The sequence below is a fragment of the Cyphellophora attinorum genome (genome assembly GCF_001299255.1).
Source record: "Cyphellophora attinorum strain CBS 131958 chromosome Unknown Contig46, whole genome shotgun sequence".
Classification (NCBI taxonomy): Eukaryota; Fungi; Ascomycota; class Eurotiomycetes; order Chaetothyriales; family Cyphellophoraceae; genus Cyphellophora; species Cyphellophora attinorum.
In genome coordinates, this window is record NW_017253274.1 from 14496 (window position 1) to 32088 (window position 17593).

The window sequence follows — 17593 nt, forward strand, 5'->3', positions numbered from 1 at the left end:
TGCGGCTATCATCCGCATTTCTGGCGATGCTTTTCGGGCTAACAAGCTTCTTAACAAGGTTTCGTGTTCAGGTATCCCGTCGTCTATGCAACCTCTGCATGTGGTAAACAGGCCGGCCGGTCTGCCTCCAGGTGGGCAAAATAGCCTTTGGTCCATTCTTGACGCACCCAAGAGTGTGGTGCAGTAATCGAAGGCCATGCGCCGTAGATCGTGCCGGAGAAAAGCGCCGGTTCGAGGTTTTCGAGTTGCTGTCAAAGTAAGGTACAGCAGCCTCCACATTGTCGACGGCGATGGAAGGAATCGAAGCTTCTCGGTAGACGCGAAGGTATGCGGTCATCCCGCAAGGGCCGATTCTTCACCGAGTGCGCATGCTTTTGACGATCAATGCAGAGGCTCAACTTGAAGGTAGATCACCTTCCAACCCTGCTACTGAGTTCGGAATAGTGCAGATAGCGAAGATTGGTGGAAGGAAAAAGGATCCGTTGTGGCTGCTAGCAGTCAAATTAAGGTTTTTGGCACGAGTCGCGCACAAACCTTGGCAAGTGCTTCATCCGATGAGGGCGGAGAAATTCTACGGAACGTCAAGGAAATACTCTGGATCAATTCATGATCGATTGAGTACAAGTAAGCGAAGAAACGTTGTATGTGAGGACTTTTACGATGATCATTTCTCTATTGAAACACAAATCGATGAAAGAGATCGTGAGTCGTTCCATCAAAAGTCCGCTCCAATCCCGACATATTTCGAAGGGCCTTTGCTCGGGCAATCTCTTGCATCGATACATCTATGTATGCGGTGAAGACCGTGCTACAAGATCGCTCGATGACCCGAGTCAAGTAGGTGCCAATGCTCTGGTAGGGTCAGCGAACAGTTCCAGACCTGTCTGTCGCCTTCCCAGCCCCCAACAACAGCCAGCCAGCCAGCCAGGCAGTGGCGTCGCACCTGTATCGGTGTACAGTGACATACTGGAAGAAAGGTCTCGATCTATGCATCGATCGCACTTGCGGTCAGATTGCTCGAATATGCTGTGCCCGCTGGGCATGTCCATGCGACAACACCGCCAACGCCGTAGGCATACGAAAATCTGGAACTTTGCGGTCACAAGGGAGCGTCGCATCTAGGCATCTGAGATCCTCCACTTGCTTGACCATTTCAGATAGTCGTACTGGCGATTGCTACCTTGCATTCCGAAGACGACCGGACTGAAGAGGACGAAGAGACCGATCACGACAGCATAGAGTAAAGAGAAGATGCCCCATCGTAGTCCAGTTCCGAGTCGTCGTGTGGTCCAGTTGACACAGAATCCTGCGGACAGGATGGCGAAGTATAGTGCCGGGTAATAATGATGAACGTACGTGACACGCGCCATGATGACGAAGGGGATGTAGTGCAAGACCCAACCGATGACGGGATAGAAGCCAGCGTAATGAATTTGGTCGATGTCGGCTTGTGTAAGCTCATCGTAGCCACGTTGCCACCGGATTGCATACCAAGCGACTATCAGACCAAAGACGCCAAGAGACGCAGTCGAGCCCCAATAGACGATGGGGTTGCCAAGCAGAAAGTATTTGGTGATCTTATCGTCCCAGGAGCACATTCGCAGGCCGACGTTGAGAATGGGCCATTGCCAGAAGTGGGAAGCCAAATCATCCTGCTTGTCGGGGTCGGGGACGAGAGCATTGTTCGATGTCATCATAGCAACATTCAGATGAATGAAGTCTTTGAAGAAGGGAGATCGGTAGGCCTTGGCATCGCCAGGGGGCAATCGCTCGTTGATATGAGATTCGATGTTCCAGTGCGTGTAGACATCACGTGGATGGTTTTGCTTCACGCAAGTGGTCTCAATCTGCTTGAAGCCCCACTGTGGTAGATTCGTGTTGCCGGCTCGCAAGTAGCAGCCTAGCACGGGGTGCCTGAGACGGAACCCAGTAGTAAGCGTCCTGATACGGGATCTGTCCGATGACGCGGCGTCGCTGACGACCTCGACCTGCCAGTGATCCTTTTCGTCGCCAACGGTGGTATTGCCATAGCACGATACTTCATAGTCGCCTTTAGTGACCGGAGCCGCGACATTGTGAGAATGTAGATTGCGGCCAGTGGATGAATGGACCAGACGAATGACGCTCTTGTCAGCAATGAACTCGAGTGGATCTTCGGGGTCGAGAATTGCGGCTCGGCTGCGGTTTGGGTAGATGAACCAATCGTTGTTGGCATCCTTGTGATGATAACATGTGATTTGTTGTTGCTTGCTACCCTCGGGATATGTCTGGACGTGAGAGTGAAGGAGGCCACCACCATAGCCCATATTCTTGAGTGTAACTCTCGAGCCAAGTGCGATCTCGAGAGGAGCGTCTCTGCCGACCTCAGTTCCCTCGAGATTGGCCTGGAAGAGGGAGGACATCTGAGCGTCTCCGGGTCCGGATTTGTTGAGGATCAAGAAGTGGAGGTAGAAGGAGAACATATACACCATTAGGGGGATAACGATCAAGCCAACGACCCTTACCACCAAATGGCTGGCAAGCTCTTTCTTGGGCATTTTGAGGTCGCCGAATTTGTTCCACAGATCCTCAGCGGTGTACAGACCAACCAGTGCGGTAGCAAAGAAACCGACCCATTTGACACTGCAGACGCAGCCGATGCTGAGGCCGGTCAGAACAATCCATAGGAACCACTCGAAAGTCCATGGCTTCTTCTGTAGTGTATGAAATTTTGCCCAGCACAAGACCGTGGTGAACGTGAAGCAGAGAAGCATCGAGTCGAGAAGGATGAATCGGGAGATGGTCGCGTACGAGTTTTCGCACAGGACCATCAGTGTGACAAGCCAGACAGTCTCACGACGCCAGCCGAGTGCGCGGGCTGCAAAGTATGCCGCAGGAATAGTCACAACACCGAACATGGCGTTGAAGATGCGCATGAACGTGTAATTGACCTCTTCAGGATAGACCTCGCCTGACTTGAATTCGAAGGAACCGTTGTAGCCTGCCATATAGCCAGAAAGGCCGACCAGCATCTTTCCGAGGGGAGGGTGTACATCGAAGTAGAAATCGCGTTTGAGATAGTGCGATCCGAATTTACCAAAACTAGACAGATTTAGCATGGCTTCACAGTGAAGGAAGGGGAAGACTGACTGTGCTTCATCCCATGTGACAATGTTGGACAGACCAATCTTCCATAGTCTAGTGAAGAGCGCGAACGCTGTGAAGATGATGGGCGCGATGACTACTTCCCAGTCATCTAGCACCTGGAGAATGCTCCCCTCCGTCCGCCTCTTTTGAAGCTTCTTCGTGTCTTCAGCTTCCAATTTGACGACATGTTGACCGTTGGCCTTGTCGTACGACTGAACATTGCGGCGATGAAGGTCGGCATCCTGTCGACTAGCGCCAGTCGCCACACCAGCACTTGGTGAAGACGCCATAGTAGAAGATGTCGAAAAGGAGATGATAGCCTCTGAAGGTGAAGTTGATGGAAAGAAAAGAAAGCTGAATTAAATAACTTCGAGTACGCCCAAGGGGGCTGAGGGGAACTGCGCTGCCGTTTCGACGGTGTCGGTCTCAAGCCGTGGTCGAAGCGTCAGCGAAAAGAAGGTAAGGCAGCTATTATACAACAAGTGATATTATCAGAAAGACAGCGACGAACTCACCCTTTCGAGTGAAGACTGCTGATTTTGAAGTGAATGTCCCCTTGCCTACAGAGGGGAACACGGAAGAACACGTCGCGCTTTATTTTTGGAGAGCTAAACCGCGTTTGTCAGAGACTTTTGCTTCACCAATGCAGCGGACTGAGGTAACCACATCACTAAAATTGATCAGCATACCATTTCACAGCTGTCATTGTCCTTTCTTATCAAATCTAGGCTAAGCTAACCCTGCCTCGAGCACCTGCACCATCCTCATCGTCGCCAAACAGCATGCCAGCTTCTCGACAGTACCGCGCTCCGTTCTTGCCTCCGCTGGTCTCTGAACCCCATGCTACTGCGACTGCATCCACAATGGTTGCAAGCACGCCTTCCATGGCGCCCAGGATAGACCAACCGATTGCACCTGCGCACAGTCCGACGATCCAGCTATACAAGCTGCCACCGAAGCCTTGCCCTGGCACGTCTCGGCTTGTTGCTGTCCATCCACCGTAACCCAATGCCATGCTCATCATGAATCGGGTCGAATGTAGAATGAGCTTGGCCAAGCGGTATGGCTGCAAGGGTGCAGTGTCGCTTGCCCAGCCGTCACGTCTCCTCTGGTTGAAGGTGTTGGGATGCAATGATGTCGTTGCGTCATTTGGTACTAGAAAGTGCATCTGCGATAGACCTCGTGCGCTGACTCGTAACGGCTGGGAGTGGATCGCAGCATAGGTCAAGGTAAGCGGGTTGATGAGTACAGCAACCGGGCTCGGAATGAACGAGTACATCGCAAGACTGAGCAGCATCGTCAGCCGCCGTGGCAGCACCAATAGTGGCAATCGCACAATCAGGCTGAGGCCAGTGTACAGACTGATTGTACCAAAGAGCGTGGTTACTGAGTGCTGCAAAGCCGCCTGCACGATCGTCTGAGACGTTGGCGTGGGAAGTGCCAGTCTGTGGAAATACCACTGCGAGACAGTCGCCGAAGTAATTGTCCTTTGTAAGCCGAAGATGACCGATATTGTCCACAGATAGACCAGGATAAAGTAGATGCCGACCCACCATGTCGAAGTGTCGACTACGAATCTGACAACAGCATTACGATCGGCTGGATGACCGCGCAGGAAGACACGACTGAACATCGACAGCCATAGCCAAGTGAAACCAACGATTGAGCCAAGAGTCGCAAACCCAACCATGATCAAAGCCGGATTCGCTGCCAAGATTCGAGTCGAGAACTCCAGTATCGCAATCGCTTTCTGCATGATCAGCCTCGACCGGATCACAGCAATGATCCATAGCGTGGCCATGACGAATGGCACCAGTGAGCCCCAGCGCATCAGCCAATTCTGGGTCCGTCCTCCTTCCGGATAGCTCTTGAAGCTCGTGATGAATGGGTATAACGAGAATGAGTAGAGGATGACTGGTACCACCACAATTATAGTAAATACCAGGTATCGCGCGTAGTCGCGAAGAGCAGCGAGCCATAAAAGCGCCACGAATATGCTGACGATGGTGTAGGCCGAGAGAAGGCCAAATGAGCCATGAAGCGTGTTGTAGACAGTATCACCTTTAGCGTCTCTTGGAGCGGTCTGCAGCCAGAAAAGAAACCAGGTTGCAAACATTCCGGCCAAGGCGAGCAAGTATAGGTGGCCCCAGAATGCGTCGTGCTGGGGCGGTCTACCTTGATGCGGAGGAACTATCTCTGGTATCGAATCATGAGGCTGCTCTTCTGGAAGACCTTGCAGAAGCTGTTGACTGTCTCTGCCATCGTCCTCTTCGTCGGAAGCATAATTGTGTGTTGTACGCTTCTTCCTTGGCACTTGTATCGATGGCGGATTCTCGAGTAGATCGTCCGGCGGCTCGTCGTCTTCGAATTCACTCTGGCGCATTGTGTCGTTAAGGCCAACATCAACCAAGGGATTTGACAGACGAGACAGACCCGTGAGCCCCAGTGATTCGTTCGACTCTGCACGTCTTCTACCTCGGGAGATTTTGCATGACTTTTAGAAGCCTCCCCACGCCACGAGCTCCTTATGCCGCCCGGCCTCTGGAATGCCTGGTCACTACCAGCACTGTCGCCCATACTCGAACCCGCTGCATTTTCGGGCTCAGAGGACTCCTTTAGCCCACTATCACCAAGCTGGCGCCGCGATCTCTGGAGCGCGTAGAAGTCTGCGATTTCGCGTTCGTGCTCCTCTTCATCGTTCTCCTCTCGGAACTCGTCGGTGGCGCTGAAGAACAAAGGCGCCTGCTGCGGGTTCAGGCGCGATGCGAACGGAAAGCCGGACGCTTGAGATGTAGTCGAATGATAGGGATTCTGTTGTCGCGATGGATTCGCTCGAGATCCTCCCAGTCGCCAGCCAGAAGCTGTTTGTTGTCGAGTCCGGTCATCACGTGGGGCACGTCGTCGGTCGTCAGTAGGCGCAAAGGTGATTCGAGATTGCGACTGCGCTAAAAAACGTGAGGCATCTACATGCTGATCAGACAAGAGATAGGCACAGGAGAGGTGCAGACATACACTCTGAGAACATGGTCCCGTCCGTAGCGATGTGGTGTTAGTTGCGTGCATGCACGCGTGATCAAAGGCTTGTGGTCAGATAAGCTAGATTTGGCTGCTCACATAGGGCGGGACCTTCGTATCGTGATTGAGGGTTGTGAAAGAATGCTATTGATGATTGATAATGAAGATGGAGGTGCACAGTGTGGCAACAGAATGTCAGGCAGCACTGGTGACTCGAAATGTGTTGGTTCTACCTAAGTACAGCGAGAGGTACTTGTTGGTGCTAGAAGGCGCCGCAAACGAGCAGGCCTCAGGCGCCCCCGCAGCAACAACGTCACGCGATTGCCTGCACCTGGACATTACTCCTACTACTACAAAGTACTCATCACTGAATCAACTGTACCCCATTTTAGGTGATACAACAAAAGTCATTCGACCTGAACACCGCCCTACTTAATTTCGTCCCTTGCTCTTCGTGTACATCAGTCAAACGGACTTGTTCCTTCGTCGTCGATTGCTGAGATAGCATCTCACGACTTGCGAACAAGATTCATGCCAGCTAAGACGCTGACCGAGCCAGCTCCGTTACCATTCAGCTACATCGCGAAGATCGTCAGTCTCGGTGATTCAGCTTGCGGAAAGTCGTCTTTGACCGTTCGCCTGTGCGAGGGTCGGTTCTCGAATACACATGATGTCACGATAGGAGTCGAATTTGGGTCTCGCATCGTGCCGGTGGGACCGCCTGCTAGCCAGGCTCTTGAGACTGGCGATGTCGCCACAGCGGCCTCCCTAGACGATGGAAAGCAGAAGAAGATGAAGCTGTCCGTCTGGGACACTGCCGGCCAGGAAACATACAAGTCAATAACGCGAAGCTATTTCCGCGGCGCATCCGGAGCATTACTAGTCTTCGATATCACCAGGAGAAAGACCTTCGAGTCAGTGACATCGTGGCTGAATGATCTCCGGCAGATCGCCGAAGAGGGCGTTGTGGTGGTGCTCGTTGGCAACAAGGTTGATCTGGCAAGCCAGAGTACAGATGCCCAGGGTGGCAACAAGCGGGAAGTCACCAAAGAAGAAGCAGAAGAATGGTGTCGAAGAGAAAACGTGTTCCGATACGTCGAAACTAGCGCTAAGAGCGGCGAAGGAGTCGAGCGAGCCTTCCTCGAGGTTGCTGAGAGGATATATCAGAACATCGAGGCAGGGAAATATGATCTCAACGATCGACGAAGCGGCGTCAAAAGTGCTACAGGCGCTCGAGACGGTCGCCGCACGCAGACCGTCAACCTAGGTGTCGGAAATGCTGGTGGCGAACAGAAGAGCGGTTGCTGTTGAGACAGACACGCGCTTCGAGTGCCAAAACCGGACATGTGTCTTTGGGCGATCAGTGCGGATGTTGCAGCAATAAGCAGACACGCCATCGCCATCAGCCAAATGTCATGTAATATCACCCATGCAGCCTTCTACGCGTCTGGGGTGACTAGAATCACGCCTTCCCCCGGGCCGTGTCGGCGGATTTCCGCCCACTGCATGACGGAATACAGAACGCCGGCTATCTTCGCTCAACCCCACCCCCACTGCCCACCGTGACTTTTGGGATCTATAATGCCAGTGCGTGGTGAGGTATTCAAAATCAGTCCACACATACCGAAGTAGTCGCGCCGTGGACTTATCTTGCAATCCTCGAGCCTTCAAAGCTTTCCAGACAACCTTCATCAAGCTGTAGTAGAGCGCTACCAACTACCAACCATGGCTAAACTCGATCTCACAGTCCCAGATCTCAGCCTTCCAGATGGGAACAAGGTATATACCGAACCAATCAAGGCCACCAGGATATTGACTGATTACAGATCCCTATGCTTGGCTACGGAACTGGGTATGGATGAGGCGCCCCTAATCGTGAATACGTGTTTATCCGGGCGGTCTAACGCCTTTCCTCAGAACTGCCTGGTACAAGAAGGACGACGACCCGTACGACAAAGCGCTTATCGAAGCTACACTGACGGCCGTAAAGCTTGGGTACACACATCTGGATGGCGCCGAGGTGTACAACACCGAGGAGGTAAGTCCGCTTTGCCCAGTTCAGTGGGCAGAGCAAATTTAATGTATGACACAGGAGCTTGGTGAAGCTATTTCCAAGTCGAAGGTCCCTCGCGAGAAGCTGTTCATCACGGACAAGGTCGCGACGAACATCCAGGACATCCCGTCAGCAATCGACATCAGTTTGAAGAAGCTTGGCCTGGACTACCTCGACTTGTACTTGATTCACGAGCCGTTCTGGGCGAAGGGAGACGAGGCAGAGCTTCAGAAGAAATGGGCACAGGTAAGCCGCCTTCTGGAAGTCGTATCGGACGACATCCGAGTTCTTCGGTTCGAGCTGTCCCGTTGTCCTTTGACTAATAGGTGCATTAGATGGAAGATGTGCTCGCCTCCGGAAAGGTCAAGGTAAGAAGCACAGTCAGATAATGACGCCCCATCACTGACAGGCTCTAGTCGATTGGTGTCTCGAACTACCTGAAGCCAGACCTGGAAGCAATCCTGAAGACGGCCAAAGTCCGGCCCGCCATCAACCAAATTGAGTGAGGCTTCCAAGTTGTCGACACTGAAGGCATCTTTTTGCTGACCATGAAGCAGATATCACCCATATCTTCAACACGGGGATCTCATTACCTACCACAAATCTAAGGACATCAAGCTTGCTGCGTACGGTCCTCAGTTGCCCGTCACAAGATTCACTGGAGGCCCTCTGGACCCCATCCTCGAGTCCCTGGCGAAGAAGTATGCAGTCAACCCTGGCGAGATCTTGCTGAGATGGGTCATCGACCAAGGTATCGTAGCAGGTATGTCGCTTTCTTACTGGCTTCCGGGCGCGGCCTAGGCTAACAGTCACAGTGACCACCAGCAGCAAGGAGCAAAGACTGAGCGATTATCTGCGGATATTCACCTTCAACCTCACTCCCAAGGAGATCGAGCAGATATCCGAGACGGGCTCAGGTTACCACAAGAGAGGCTTCTGGAGTGCTAAATTTGCCGACGACGATACATCGTAAGGCAACGAGATCATAACCGAGCCATGTGACACGTCTACGAGGTCATGTCACTCAATCATCTTCGCCGAATGCTCGTGTTGCCTTCTTTCTAGAAAATTTCTCTCGGCATGGGCTGTGTCCAAAGTATATCTGCACCCGAAAATAGCTTGCTCAGCTACACCTCCCCGCACTCGATGCATCACTGACTGCACAGTGACCTTCTCAAAAACTCTCCTACAACGGATCTAGACCTACTTCAGTCAGCTTTGTCTCAGTAAGTCACACTGACGTCTGCAGTCAACCCCTCCATTCGTCGTGCCGTCCACAATTTTCAGCCTCAACACCTCAAGCTCTGCGGTTAGCCGCAGTCATGAGCTCTACCCGCACGCTGCAGCTGTCCATGAACGAGCTCAAGCTTTCGAATTAGCTCGCACGCGCAGGTCTGAGTTTCGACATTGCGTGATGCTGGTCTGCGCCTTCCCGCATGCGCGACTTCACCGTCACACCCGTGACCAAGGTTCTCGCCCAATTAAGGTAGGTGCACCCTGACCTCGCTTGCTGGCATCAAGTATATCTAAGGCGACCTCCATGCGAGTTCTTGTACAAATTCCATTCCAACAACACACAGCAACCACCATCAGCATCTTTCAAGCATTCCAGCGAGTCTACTAGTATCAGCGCACGGTCTACCTTTCAAAAGCACTCCAACTCAGCCTAATTAATCCATCGCCAACCCTTCGCTCAACCAATACACCCAAACTCTCACATACACCACCAAGATGCATTTCTCAATGATCGCAGCTTCCATCGCCGCCACTGCCGGCCTCGCAGCTGCCGCCCCTCTTGTTGAGGCTCGCCAAGGCCGTCCTCCTGCCAACTTCTACCTGCAATCCAAAGTCAAGTCCCAGAGCCCCAAAGACCTCGGCTCAAACAAGCAAGACCTCTGGCTCAGCAGCTATCACACCGGTGCTGGCCTCGGCGCCGCTACCTTCTTTCCTAACAAATCGAGCGCTGCTGTCGCCTCACTCAACGCCACAGGTGACATCTACCAGACCGCTTTCAAGCTCGGCGATTACGAGTGGCCCATGGCCGTTCAGTATGGTCCTTACCAGACCATGGAGTCAGTTACCATCTCAGTGGCCGGCGATCAGGACAACTTTGGCTTTTACTTCAACGACAACGGTCTGCAATGGAACTACACTGAGTTCACGGGCTGGGCAGCCTGCGACTTCTGGTACTCAGGCAGCCCATCGCTGTTCGCAACAGTCAGCACAAACAAGAACGCCGATCTGCCTGTCTCCTGCTCGGAGATCGAGCTGGTCGCTGTTGCAGCTTGAGAGCGACCAACTGTACAAACATCTGTAACATCATCATTCAACGGTTCACAAAAGCGAGCATAGCGGTGTCTTTCAGTCGAATTGAGCAAATGCATTCTTAGCAAGGAAAGCGCAAGGCGCGGAGCAGTAATAGCATAATACAATAATTTCGATCATACAGTCTTCCGTTCCCACTAATGCGCGTTGCACATCACTAACGATGCAGCTACCTTCACTTGGCCGGGCTCGTCTGTCACAGATGATGTATTCATGGCTTCACTTCTTCAGCTCAATTATTTCAGGTCCGCTGGCTGACCCCCACTTGCCCCGCGGCCTCATAGCCTCGACTCTTCAAATAGATAAAGGTCTCTTACCCTTCCTGTGCAGCTCAGCCAGAAGCATTCAGGAAAGTAGCACCAGTCCGACAACGCAATATCATTTCCGACACCAAATTGAATCGCAACCCCTCGATACTTCTCGACCATGCCTGAGAACAAAGGCACCAGCGGTGGCTACCATTACACTGGCTCTGGCACCAACAGCCAGGTAAGCCAGGACCTCGCCCGGCTCCCATCCTCAAAGCACGCACCCTGCCTCCAACATGGTGCACCGTACAATGCTGACAAGCTCACCCGCGAAAACAGGGCAACCACTACTGCTCCCGCGACTACGGCTCCTCCGCTTCTAATCAGAACTCCTGTAAGTTCCCTCCATTGCAGATCCTAGCATTCCCCTGAGCTTCACCACGTCTCCCCGACCCACTGACATCACTGCTTCCGACTGACGTCCCTGAAGACCACTACTCGAACTCGAACGGCTCGTACTACTACTACAACGCCAATGGCAGTACGTACTACAACAACGGGCAGGGTGGGTCGACGTATACGCCCTCATCTGGTGGAAGTGGTGGGAAGAAGTAAAGGACGATGCGATGGTAAGGGCTAGAGCGCAGCAACGGCGACAGCCGGTGACAGTTTCGAGCAGTGTTGGCGGCAAGGAAGTCAACTGGAGGTTCGCATCGAGTCGCGGAGACGGGACCGGCATCGAACATTCCCAGTGAGCCACTTGTGGTAGGTGGTGGTGGGAGGACTCCATCATCCACGTGCACACCGAGCGTCGAACATCATACTACAACCGCGGTCAGGGAGCCTTTTCCTGGACGTGGCAGTTCAGCAAATGCACCTTGAATCAGGGGCCACACCTCAGATATCGCATACTGGTTCACCGAGCAAAGCATTACTATGTGATATAACCTATCGTGCGCATCGCGACTCACGGCCGCATTCACGGCTCCAAGGCGGCTGACACTACGATAAGCTCAAAAGAGTACCTTTGTACCACTGATGGGTAAACTCAGCTGCTGCTCAACCAGGCAGAACTCTTGTTGACGCTCCTGCTATCTTAACGACTTCCATCGGTCCATCATTCCTGCCATCGTTCATCAAGACCTTTCATCTCTTCCACTCGCCCAGGTATCCTCCAACGCCATAAAACTCAAAAAGACATCGCAATGGCGACGAAGGCCGCCCCAAAGGCTCCCCCAAGCCCCAGCACTGCCGAAGGTGTGTTGCCTCTTTCCTGCACTCGAGGCCATGTCCATAATCATGCCTACACGATCTGAACCCTGACGTGAAATATTTAGGGATCTTGCTTGGTATCTCCGGCGTGTTCTTTGGCATTTTGTTTCTGGCGCTGTTCTGCTTGGGCTGTGGACTGGTCTTTATCGCAATCATGGGTTGCTTTGGGACCACGTATGCCTTCTACGCGTGGCTTGGATGTCGCATTGGTCTCATGACCCCACCGGAGGCAGGATGTGCATCACTTTGGGGCAAAATTGTTGAGGTTTTTGCAGAGCTTAGCGAATCCGATGCTGATCAGGCGGGCGCTACAAGAGTGATGGCTGCGGTCTCGGAGGAGATACCTCTGGCTGCCGTTGAAGCCAGTGCCGACAACGGTTTCATAACACCTGGAACGATCGTGGGCTTGTTAGTCGGAGCACTATTGCTGTGTATGGCACTTTTGGCTTGGAACACCCTGCGTCCAAGCCCTGAGGCAGACGCTGGACGAGGTGTGAATATGGACCGAGAAGAGCTACGGAACATCCTTCGTAAGGTTGAAGATATCGCACAGAAGGTTGATGGCATCGAAAACAAGGTCAACAGCGTGGCTCGCAAGGTTGACGAGATCGCTATGAGAGCTCAGATCTTCGATGAGATGCCTGAGTACACCTATTGAAGCTGGAGACGCAAAGATGGCGCCGAAGAACCCCATCGTAACTGGTTATTCACCGACAAGGACATGTCGACTACCGAGAATCACCTCTTCCACGACCACCAAGGAAGCGAAGCAGAATGTCGATTCCATCACCTATAACGCCGTCATCAACCCTTTCTATTCTGCTTCAACCCCGTCAATGACTCTGTAAACACATCACACCTCGTACATCACTTCATCCATCCCTTCATCCCACGAGAGCCCGCCCAGCAACGTAAACACCGGCACCAACGACAACTCCGACAGGAAGAGCCGCAGCACCAAGCACGCCGGTCGCTGCACCCGTCATGCCCCAGCTTGTCAATGTTGCGAACCAGCCACCAGCGGGTACGGCACCAGCGTACAAAGCACCTTGAGCTGCTGCCGCAGCGGACCCAGCTGTGATGCCCTTGGCGCCAAAGCCGACGATCGGGAGGAGGTATGGCGTGACACCGGCAGCGACGGTGCCGGTTGTGGCGGCCACGGCTGTGATGGGACCGGCGACGACTTTCAGGGGGGCGGAGACGGCTGTGACAGGGATTATTAGTCTTGGGTCTTAAGGCTTTAGTGGATTGGGGCAAGAATTGGACGGGCCTTCGTTGAGTCGGAACGGTGAGGAGAAGAGGACTGCTTACTGTTGAGGATGGCATTCATTGTGGATGGCTTTGGACTATGTGATTCCGAATGAGGTTGAAGTTGAGACTGTTTGTGCGGTTGACGTCGATGTTATCTTACCCGAGGGTTGCTGGAATGTTGAGCAGGAGAGTCGTGGAGAGGTTGCTTGGGCCAGTGAGTGTGATCGGAAGGTTGAGAGACTTTTTGAAGATTGAAAATATTGGAAGACTGCAGAGGGATACATAAGTATATATCCTTTCGTGCTGCCTTTCTGTTTTCTTGTGTACAAAGACACTAGGGTAGCAGGCCAATTTGCTGCGGCTGTCTGGTCTGGGATCTCCGAGACACAGGCAGGACCTAGTCTACAGCTGTCTTGCAGGCTCTAGATCCGTCTGCCTTGCATTCTTTGCATTCTGAAATGAAGATCAAAGACTGTCATTTGTCTATGGTGTCGCGGCGAGGCAGCTGGTCAAATGGACCAGCATGTCGGCCACGCTGACCACAACATGACCGTGGCTTAGCGGGACTTTTGGACTGACGGGCTTGTGGCGTCGAATGAATGCAGCAGTAGTGCGTTCAAGTCAGCATGTACCGCTAATAGTGCTCCGTTGAAGAAAGTGACTTGCTAGTGTCGATCATCAATCTCGATGTTGAGACAAAAGCAATAGATCACAAAGTGCCAAGTCCTCCACTGCCTGATTTGACTCCATTCCGCTATCGCGCTACCGGTAAATGACGCCACCGACTCTCAATTTCTCCCCGCGTCGCCGATCGCGGGTTGCTTACAATTCACCAAAAATCCATGGCTATGTCACGAGCACCAACACTCGTGCGAGCTGCCGTTTGCTCACTCTCCTGACAGCATCTCGTCCCGTACTCCAATCATGCCGCTAGACAACGTGTCAAACATTGTCCTCATCCTCTCTGGCAAAGGCGGCGTCGGGAAGTCGAGCGTGACGCTCCAGCTCGCGCTCTCGCTAACGCAGCAGGGAAAGAATGTAGGGATACTAGACATAGACCTTACAGGCCCATCGATACCGCGGCTATTGGGACTTGAGGCGGAGAAAGTGACACAGGCGCCCGGCGGGTGGTTGCCTGTGAAGGTGCATGATCGGGTTGAGGGGGCAAGCAATGGCACTGCGCCCGCTTCAGGACAGAACGGCGCGAATGGGACGAATGGTGGCAGCAGTAATGGAGATGCACACACGACAGCGGGCACCTCAGAAACAGCTTCGCAACACCCCACTACAACACCTCCCTCACAGCCACAAATCCGCGGCTCCCTCCACGCCCTCTCCCTCGCCTTCCTCCTCCCCTCCCGCTCCTCCGCCGTCATCTGGCGCGGCCCCAAGAAAACAGCCATGATCCGCCAATTCGTCTCCGACGTCCTCTGGCCGCCCAACACGGACTACCTCCTCATCGACACCCCGCCGGGGACGTCGGACGAACATATCGCTATCGTGGAGGAATTGCATAAACTCTCCGCTGTCGGCCAGCCTCAGAACGGCGCTGTGATCACACAAGGTCCGAGATTAGCAGGTGCAGTAGTAGTAACAACACCACAAGCGATTTCCACGGCAGACGTGCGCAAGGAGATCAATTTCTGCACGAAGACGCAAGTGCCCGTTATTGGGGTGGTGGAGAACATGAGCGGGTATATGTGTCCGTGTTGTGACGAAGTGACGCATATCTTCTCGAAGGGTGGTGGCGAGGTGATGAGTCGGGAGATGGGAGTCAGGTTCTTGGGCGGAGTCCCTGTTGATACTGGATTTGGGGAGATGGTAGAGGCAGAAAGGCCGAGGACGAGGGTTTGTTGTTGGTGGAAAGGTATGCGAAGACGGGGCTAGCGAAGATCTTTGAAGGGTTCGCTGGAGAGGTCGTCAAAGCTGCCGAGGGGAGGAGTTAATGGCAGCTGCGTTTGGCAGCTGTACACGGTGGTTGGGAAGCTCTAGCACGCAGAAAGATACCTCTTGGATCTTGCATATGGGCAAGGGAGCATAGCGAACGGCGTCAGGAGGTACATCAGGTCTTGAGGCACTGTGAATATAGAAACGTCTCTCGAGTTCAGCTGGGATAGCATTCTTTGATCTGTCTTCAATGATAGTACATGGCATTCATATCGATGCCCGCCTGTGCCTCATAATTCGTTCTCGCTGGGTCATTTAAGCTCGCTCATATATCATGTGTCTCATCTCATTAGCTCGTTGTGTCACGCTCAGCCATGAAGGCCTCCTCTCGGCGCTCACGCATGTGCAGGACTACCAATCGCGCCCGTTGGTCCTGCTGCATCTGCGGCACGAGAAGCACCCCCCGCAGGACCCGCCTCATGCCGTCCTAATATAACTCTGAGATGATTCTCCGCACCGCTTGTCTTCCTCTGACTCGTCCCTGCGTCTGCTGTGCCTGGAGCGGACGGCGATGATAAACTCCGCTGTAGGTCTTTCAGCAACAGCAGTCGCTGCATACGCTGAGTAAATGTGGCAACGGGAGTTTTAGCGGTTTCCGGAACACGCTCGAGCTGCTCGTTTCCGGCGAACAGCTGGCTTTCATCAAAGCTGTACAGCGGGTACTGCTTCCCAGCTTCCGAGACAACAGGTGGATCGGAGACAACGATGCCGTTTGCGCCGGCGGACAGCCAGACTTCGGAAACGACAGCCGAGTTTCGAGGGGCTGAAGCTGCTGTTGGTAGTCCTCGTGATTGGAGGAGGTCGAGAGGCGCTCGTAGTGGTGACGGGTGCGCCGCTGGCTCGGTCTGTAGTAGTGCTTCCGTCGTTATGATAGAGTCATGAACAGTCATGACAGCAGGGGACGAGTTGCGAACATCCTCCGCCGTTGGCAGCTCCGGCCGTGGTGGAGACAGTATCACATCACTGTACATGCGTCCTGTCCGTGGCAGAGCCTGCAGCCGCTCGAGTAGTCCATAGGCTTGCGAGCCATTCTGGCTGCCATCGACCAGGCTAGCGTTCTCGTGGAGAATCATCACATCATCAGCCAACCTCTCCGTACTCGAGCTAGCCTCAGCAACAGACTGCAGAGGAACAGCTCTGATCTCGCCCGTAGGCGGCAGGTGTGCGTCATGCTGATCTGCGAGCGCGAGACGACTCCTACCCCATATGTCCGCTATACCGTTCAGGTCTTCCTCGATGTCCTCTTGTATGGCAGCCAGTATCCCCTCGAAACTGTAGGCTGACAACGGAGGCAGCTTGTTATCCTCCCTGGTCATCACTTCTCTTCGCCTGGGAGGTCTTGCGATTGGATTGAGGAAATTCGATGCGACATTGGAGTGTATCCTCGACAACACCGGCTGTGATGGTGCCGTAGCAGTACTGTAGCTCGTACTCCCAATCGACGCAGCGTTCACCCGGCTCAAGTTCGAGCCGGAGGTGTTGAGGTGGAAGAACGGCGTGGCACCGCCAGACCCAGTCTGTGGCAATATACTGCTCCGATCGCTGTGTAGGTAGCCAGAGGACGGCGGTAGAGACCTGGTGCCATGATGACTGGGTGGATTGATGAAAGACCACTGTCCTTGAAATCTGCCCGACGACGTGGACGACGTGTCTACTCCAATGGGGCCTTCCATGGTCGACATCCTAACAACGCATGGCCCGGGATCCTGGTAGTATGCCGCCTCATCTGCATGCCATCGGAGCTCGGCCTACGTGTGTGGGAGATCGGCCGAGTCAAGGAGCAGAGAGTGCTGGGTCGGTGAGTGCTGGCATAAGTGTCAGAGCGGAAACGGTGGGACGCGCCACGAGACAGCGGCCTAAGCGCATTGCATGACAGCTGTTGTAGGGCTGGTCCTGTGTAGAACGCTGTGAAAGTCGAATGCAGACTGAACTGAGCTATGAGAACTTCGAGAACGTGGCACAGCACCATTTGTTAAGTGCAAGGATCTCTGATCAGGTGATTGACCTGTCGCGAGCTAGTCAACCGGTTTGAGCTCAGATTACCCAAGACCGGATGACAGAAACCATATCCGTACAAGCGACCTCCTGCCATGTTCAAGAATAGGCAATAAGAGGCAGGAGCACACAGCGATCGCTGCTTCTTGTCGACGTGATGACGCCACAAGTAGAAGCTGCGAGGTGAGGCTCCTGCCTTATGTCCGAGGAGAAGCAACAGAAGCAGGAGCACACAGTGATCGCTCCTTCTCATTTTAGGATCACTCACCTCGCACCTTCCACTATTGCCTACCTCACCCCGTCAACCGGCTCAGACGAACTTTACGTGAGACCGGATGACGATATTCCCGCATAGCTACGC

General features: G+C 53.5%; 10 protein-coding genes across 10 annotated transcripts; 6 read left to right on the forward strand and 4 right to left on the reverse strand.

Moving 5' to 3' along the window:
* Nucleotides 1-1118: 1118 nt before the first annotated feature.
* Nucleotides 1119-3416, reverse strand: AB675_11895 (Dolichyl-phosphate-mannose--protein mannosyltransferase 2; the record flags this gene model as incomplete). Its single annotated transcript, XM_018140781.1, has 2 exons — nt 1119-3081; nt 3130-3416. 2 exons carry the CDS (start codon nt 3414-3416, stop codon nt 1119-1121), a joined length of 2250 nt encoding a protein of 749 aa, XP_017994985.1.
* A 434-nt stretch (nt 3417-3850) lies between these two features.
* Nucleotides 3851-5509, reverse strand: AB675_11896 (Choline transporter-like protein ctl1; the record flags this gene model as incomplete). The annotated part of the gene is made up of 1 exon (XM_018140782.1): nt 3851-5509. The coding sequence occupies one exon, from the start codon at nt 5507-5509 to the stop codon at nt 3851-3853; it is 1659 nt and encodes a 552-aa protein (XP_017994927.1).
* A 1163-nt stretch (nt 5510-6672) lies between these two features.
* Nucleotides 6673-7452, forward strand: AB675_11897 (Ras-related protein Rab-2A; the record flags this gene model as incomplete). Its single annotated transcript, XM_018140783.1, has 1 exon — nt 6673-7452. The coding sequence occupies one exon, from the start codon at nt 6673-6675 to the stop codon at nt 7450-7452; it is 780 nt and encodes a 259-aa protein (XP_017994937.1).
* A 414-nt stretch (nt 7453-7866) lies between these two features.
* Nucleotides 7867-9167, forward strand: AB675_11898 (NAD/NADP-dependent indole-3-acetaldehyde; the record flags this gene model as incomplete). Its single annotated transcript, XM_018140784.1, has 8 exons — nt 7867-7920; nt 7968-7993; nt 8059-8179; nt 8234-8440; nt 8530-8562; nt 8611-8696; nt 8752-8957; nt 9010-9167. 8 exons carry the CDS (start codon nt 7867-7869, stop codon nt 9165-9167), a joined length of 891 nt encoding a protein of 296 aa, XP_017994952.1.
* A 758-nt stretch (nt 9168-9925) lies between these two features.
* On the forward strand, nt 9926-10483 carry AB675_11899 (uncharacterized protein; the record flags this gene model as incomplete). The annotated part of the gene is made up of 1 exon (XM_018140785.1): nt 9926-10483. The coding sequence occupies one exon, from the start codon at nt 9926-9928 to the stop codon at nt 10481-10483; it is 558 nt and encodes a 185-aa protein (XP_017994926.1).
* Nucleotides 10484-10945: 462 nt separating this feature from the next.
* Nucleotides 10946-11382, forward strand: AB675_11900 (uncharacterized protein; the record flags this gene model as incomplete). Its single annotated transcript, XM_018140788.1, has 3 exons — nt 10946-11008; nt 11107-11161; nt 11258-11382. The coding sequence occupies 3 exons, from the start codon at nt 10946-10948 to the stop codon at nt 11380-11382; spliced, it is 243 nt and encodes an 80-aa protein (XP_017994955.1).
* A 590-nt stretch (nt 11383-11972) lies between these two features.
* AB675_11901 (uncharacterized protein) lies at nt 11973-12697 on the forward strand (the record flags this gene model as incomplete). Its single annotated transcript, XM_018140789.1, has 2 exons — nt 11973-12024; nt 12105-12697. 2 exons carry the CDS (start codon nt 11973-11975, stop codon nt 12695-12697), a joined length of 645 nt encoding a protein of 214 aa, XP_017994932.1.
* A 226-nt stretch (nt 12698-12923) lies between these two features.
* AB675_11902 (uncharacterized protein) lies at nt 12924-13369 on the reverse strand (the record flags this gene model as incomplete). Its single annotated transcript, XM_018140790.1, has 2 exons — nt 12924-13243; nt 13351-13369. The coding sequence occupies 2 exons, from the start codon at nt 13367-13369 to the stop codon at nt 12924-12926; spliced, it is 339 nt and encodes a 112-aa protein (XP_017994969.1).
* Nucleotides 13370-14214: 845 nt separating this feature from the next.
* On the forward strand, nt 14215-15177 carry AB675_11903 (Cytosolic Fe-S cluster assembly factor CFD1; the record flags this gene model as incomplete). Its single annotated transcript, XM_018140791.1, has 1 exon — nt 14215-15177. The coding sequence occupies one exon, from the start codon at nt 14215-14217 to the stop codon at nt 15175-15177; it is 963 nt and encodes a 320-aa protein (XP_017994933.1).
* Nucleotides 15178-15572: 395 nt separating this feature from the next.
* On the reverse strand, nt 15573-16910 carry AB675_11904 (uncharacterized protein; the record flags this gene model as incomplete). The annotated part of the gene is made up of 1 exon (XM_018140792.1): nt 15573-16910. One exon carries the CDS (start codon nt 16908-16910, stop codon nt 15573-15575), a length of 1338 nt encoding a protein of 445 aa, XP_017994966.1.
* Nucleotides 16911-17593: the final 683 nt, after the last annotated feature.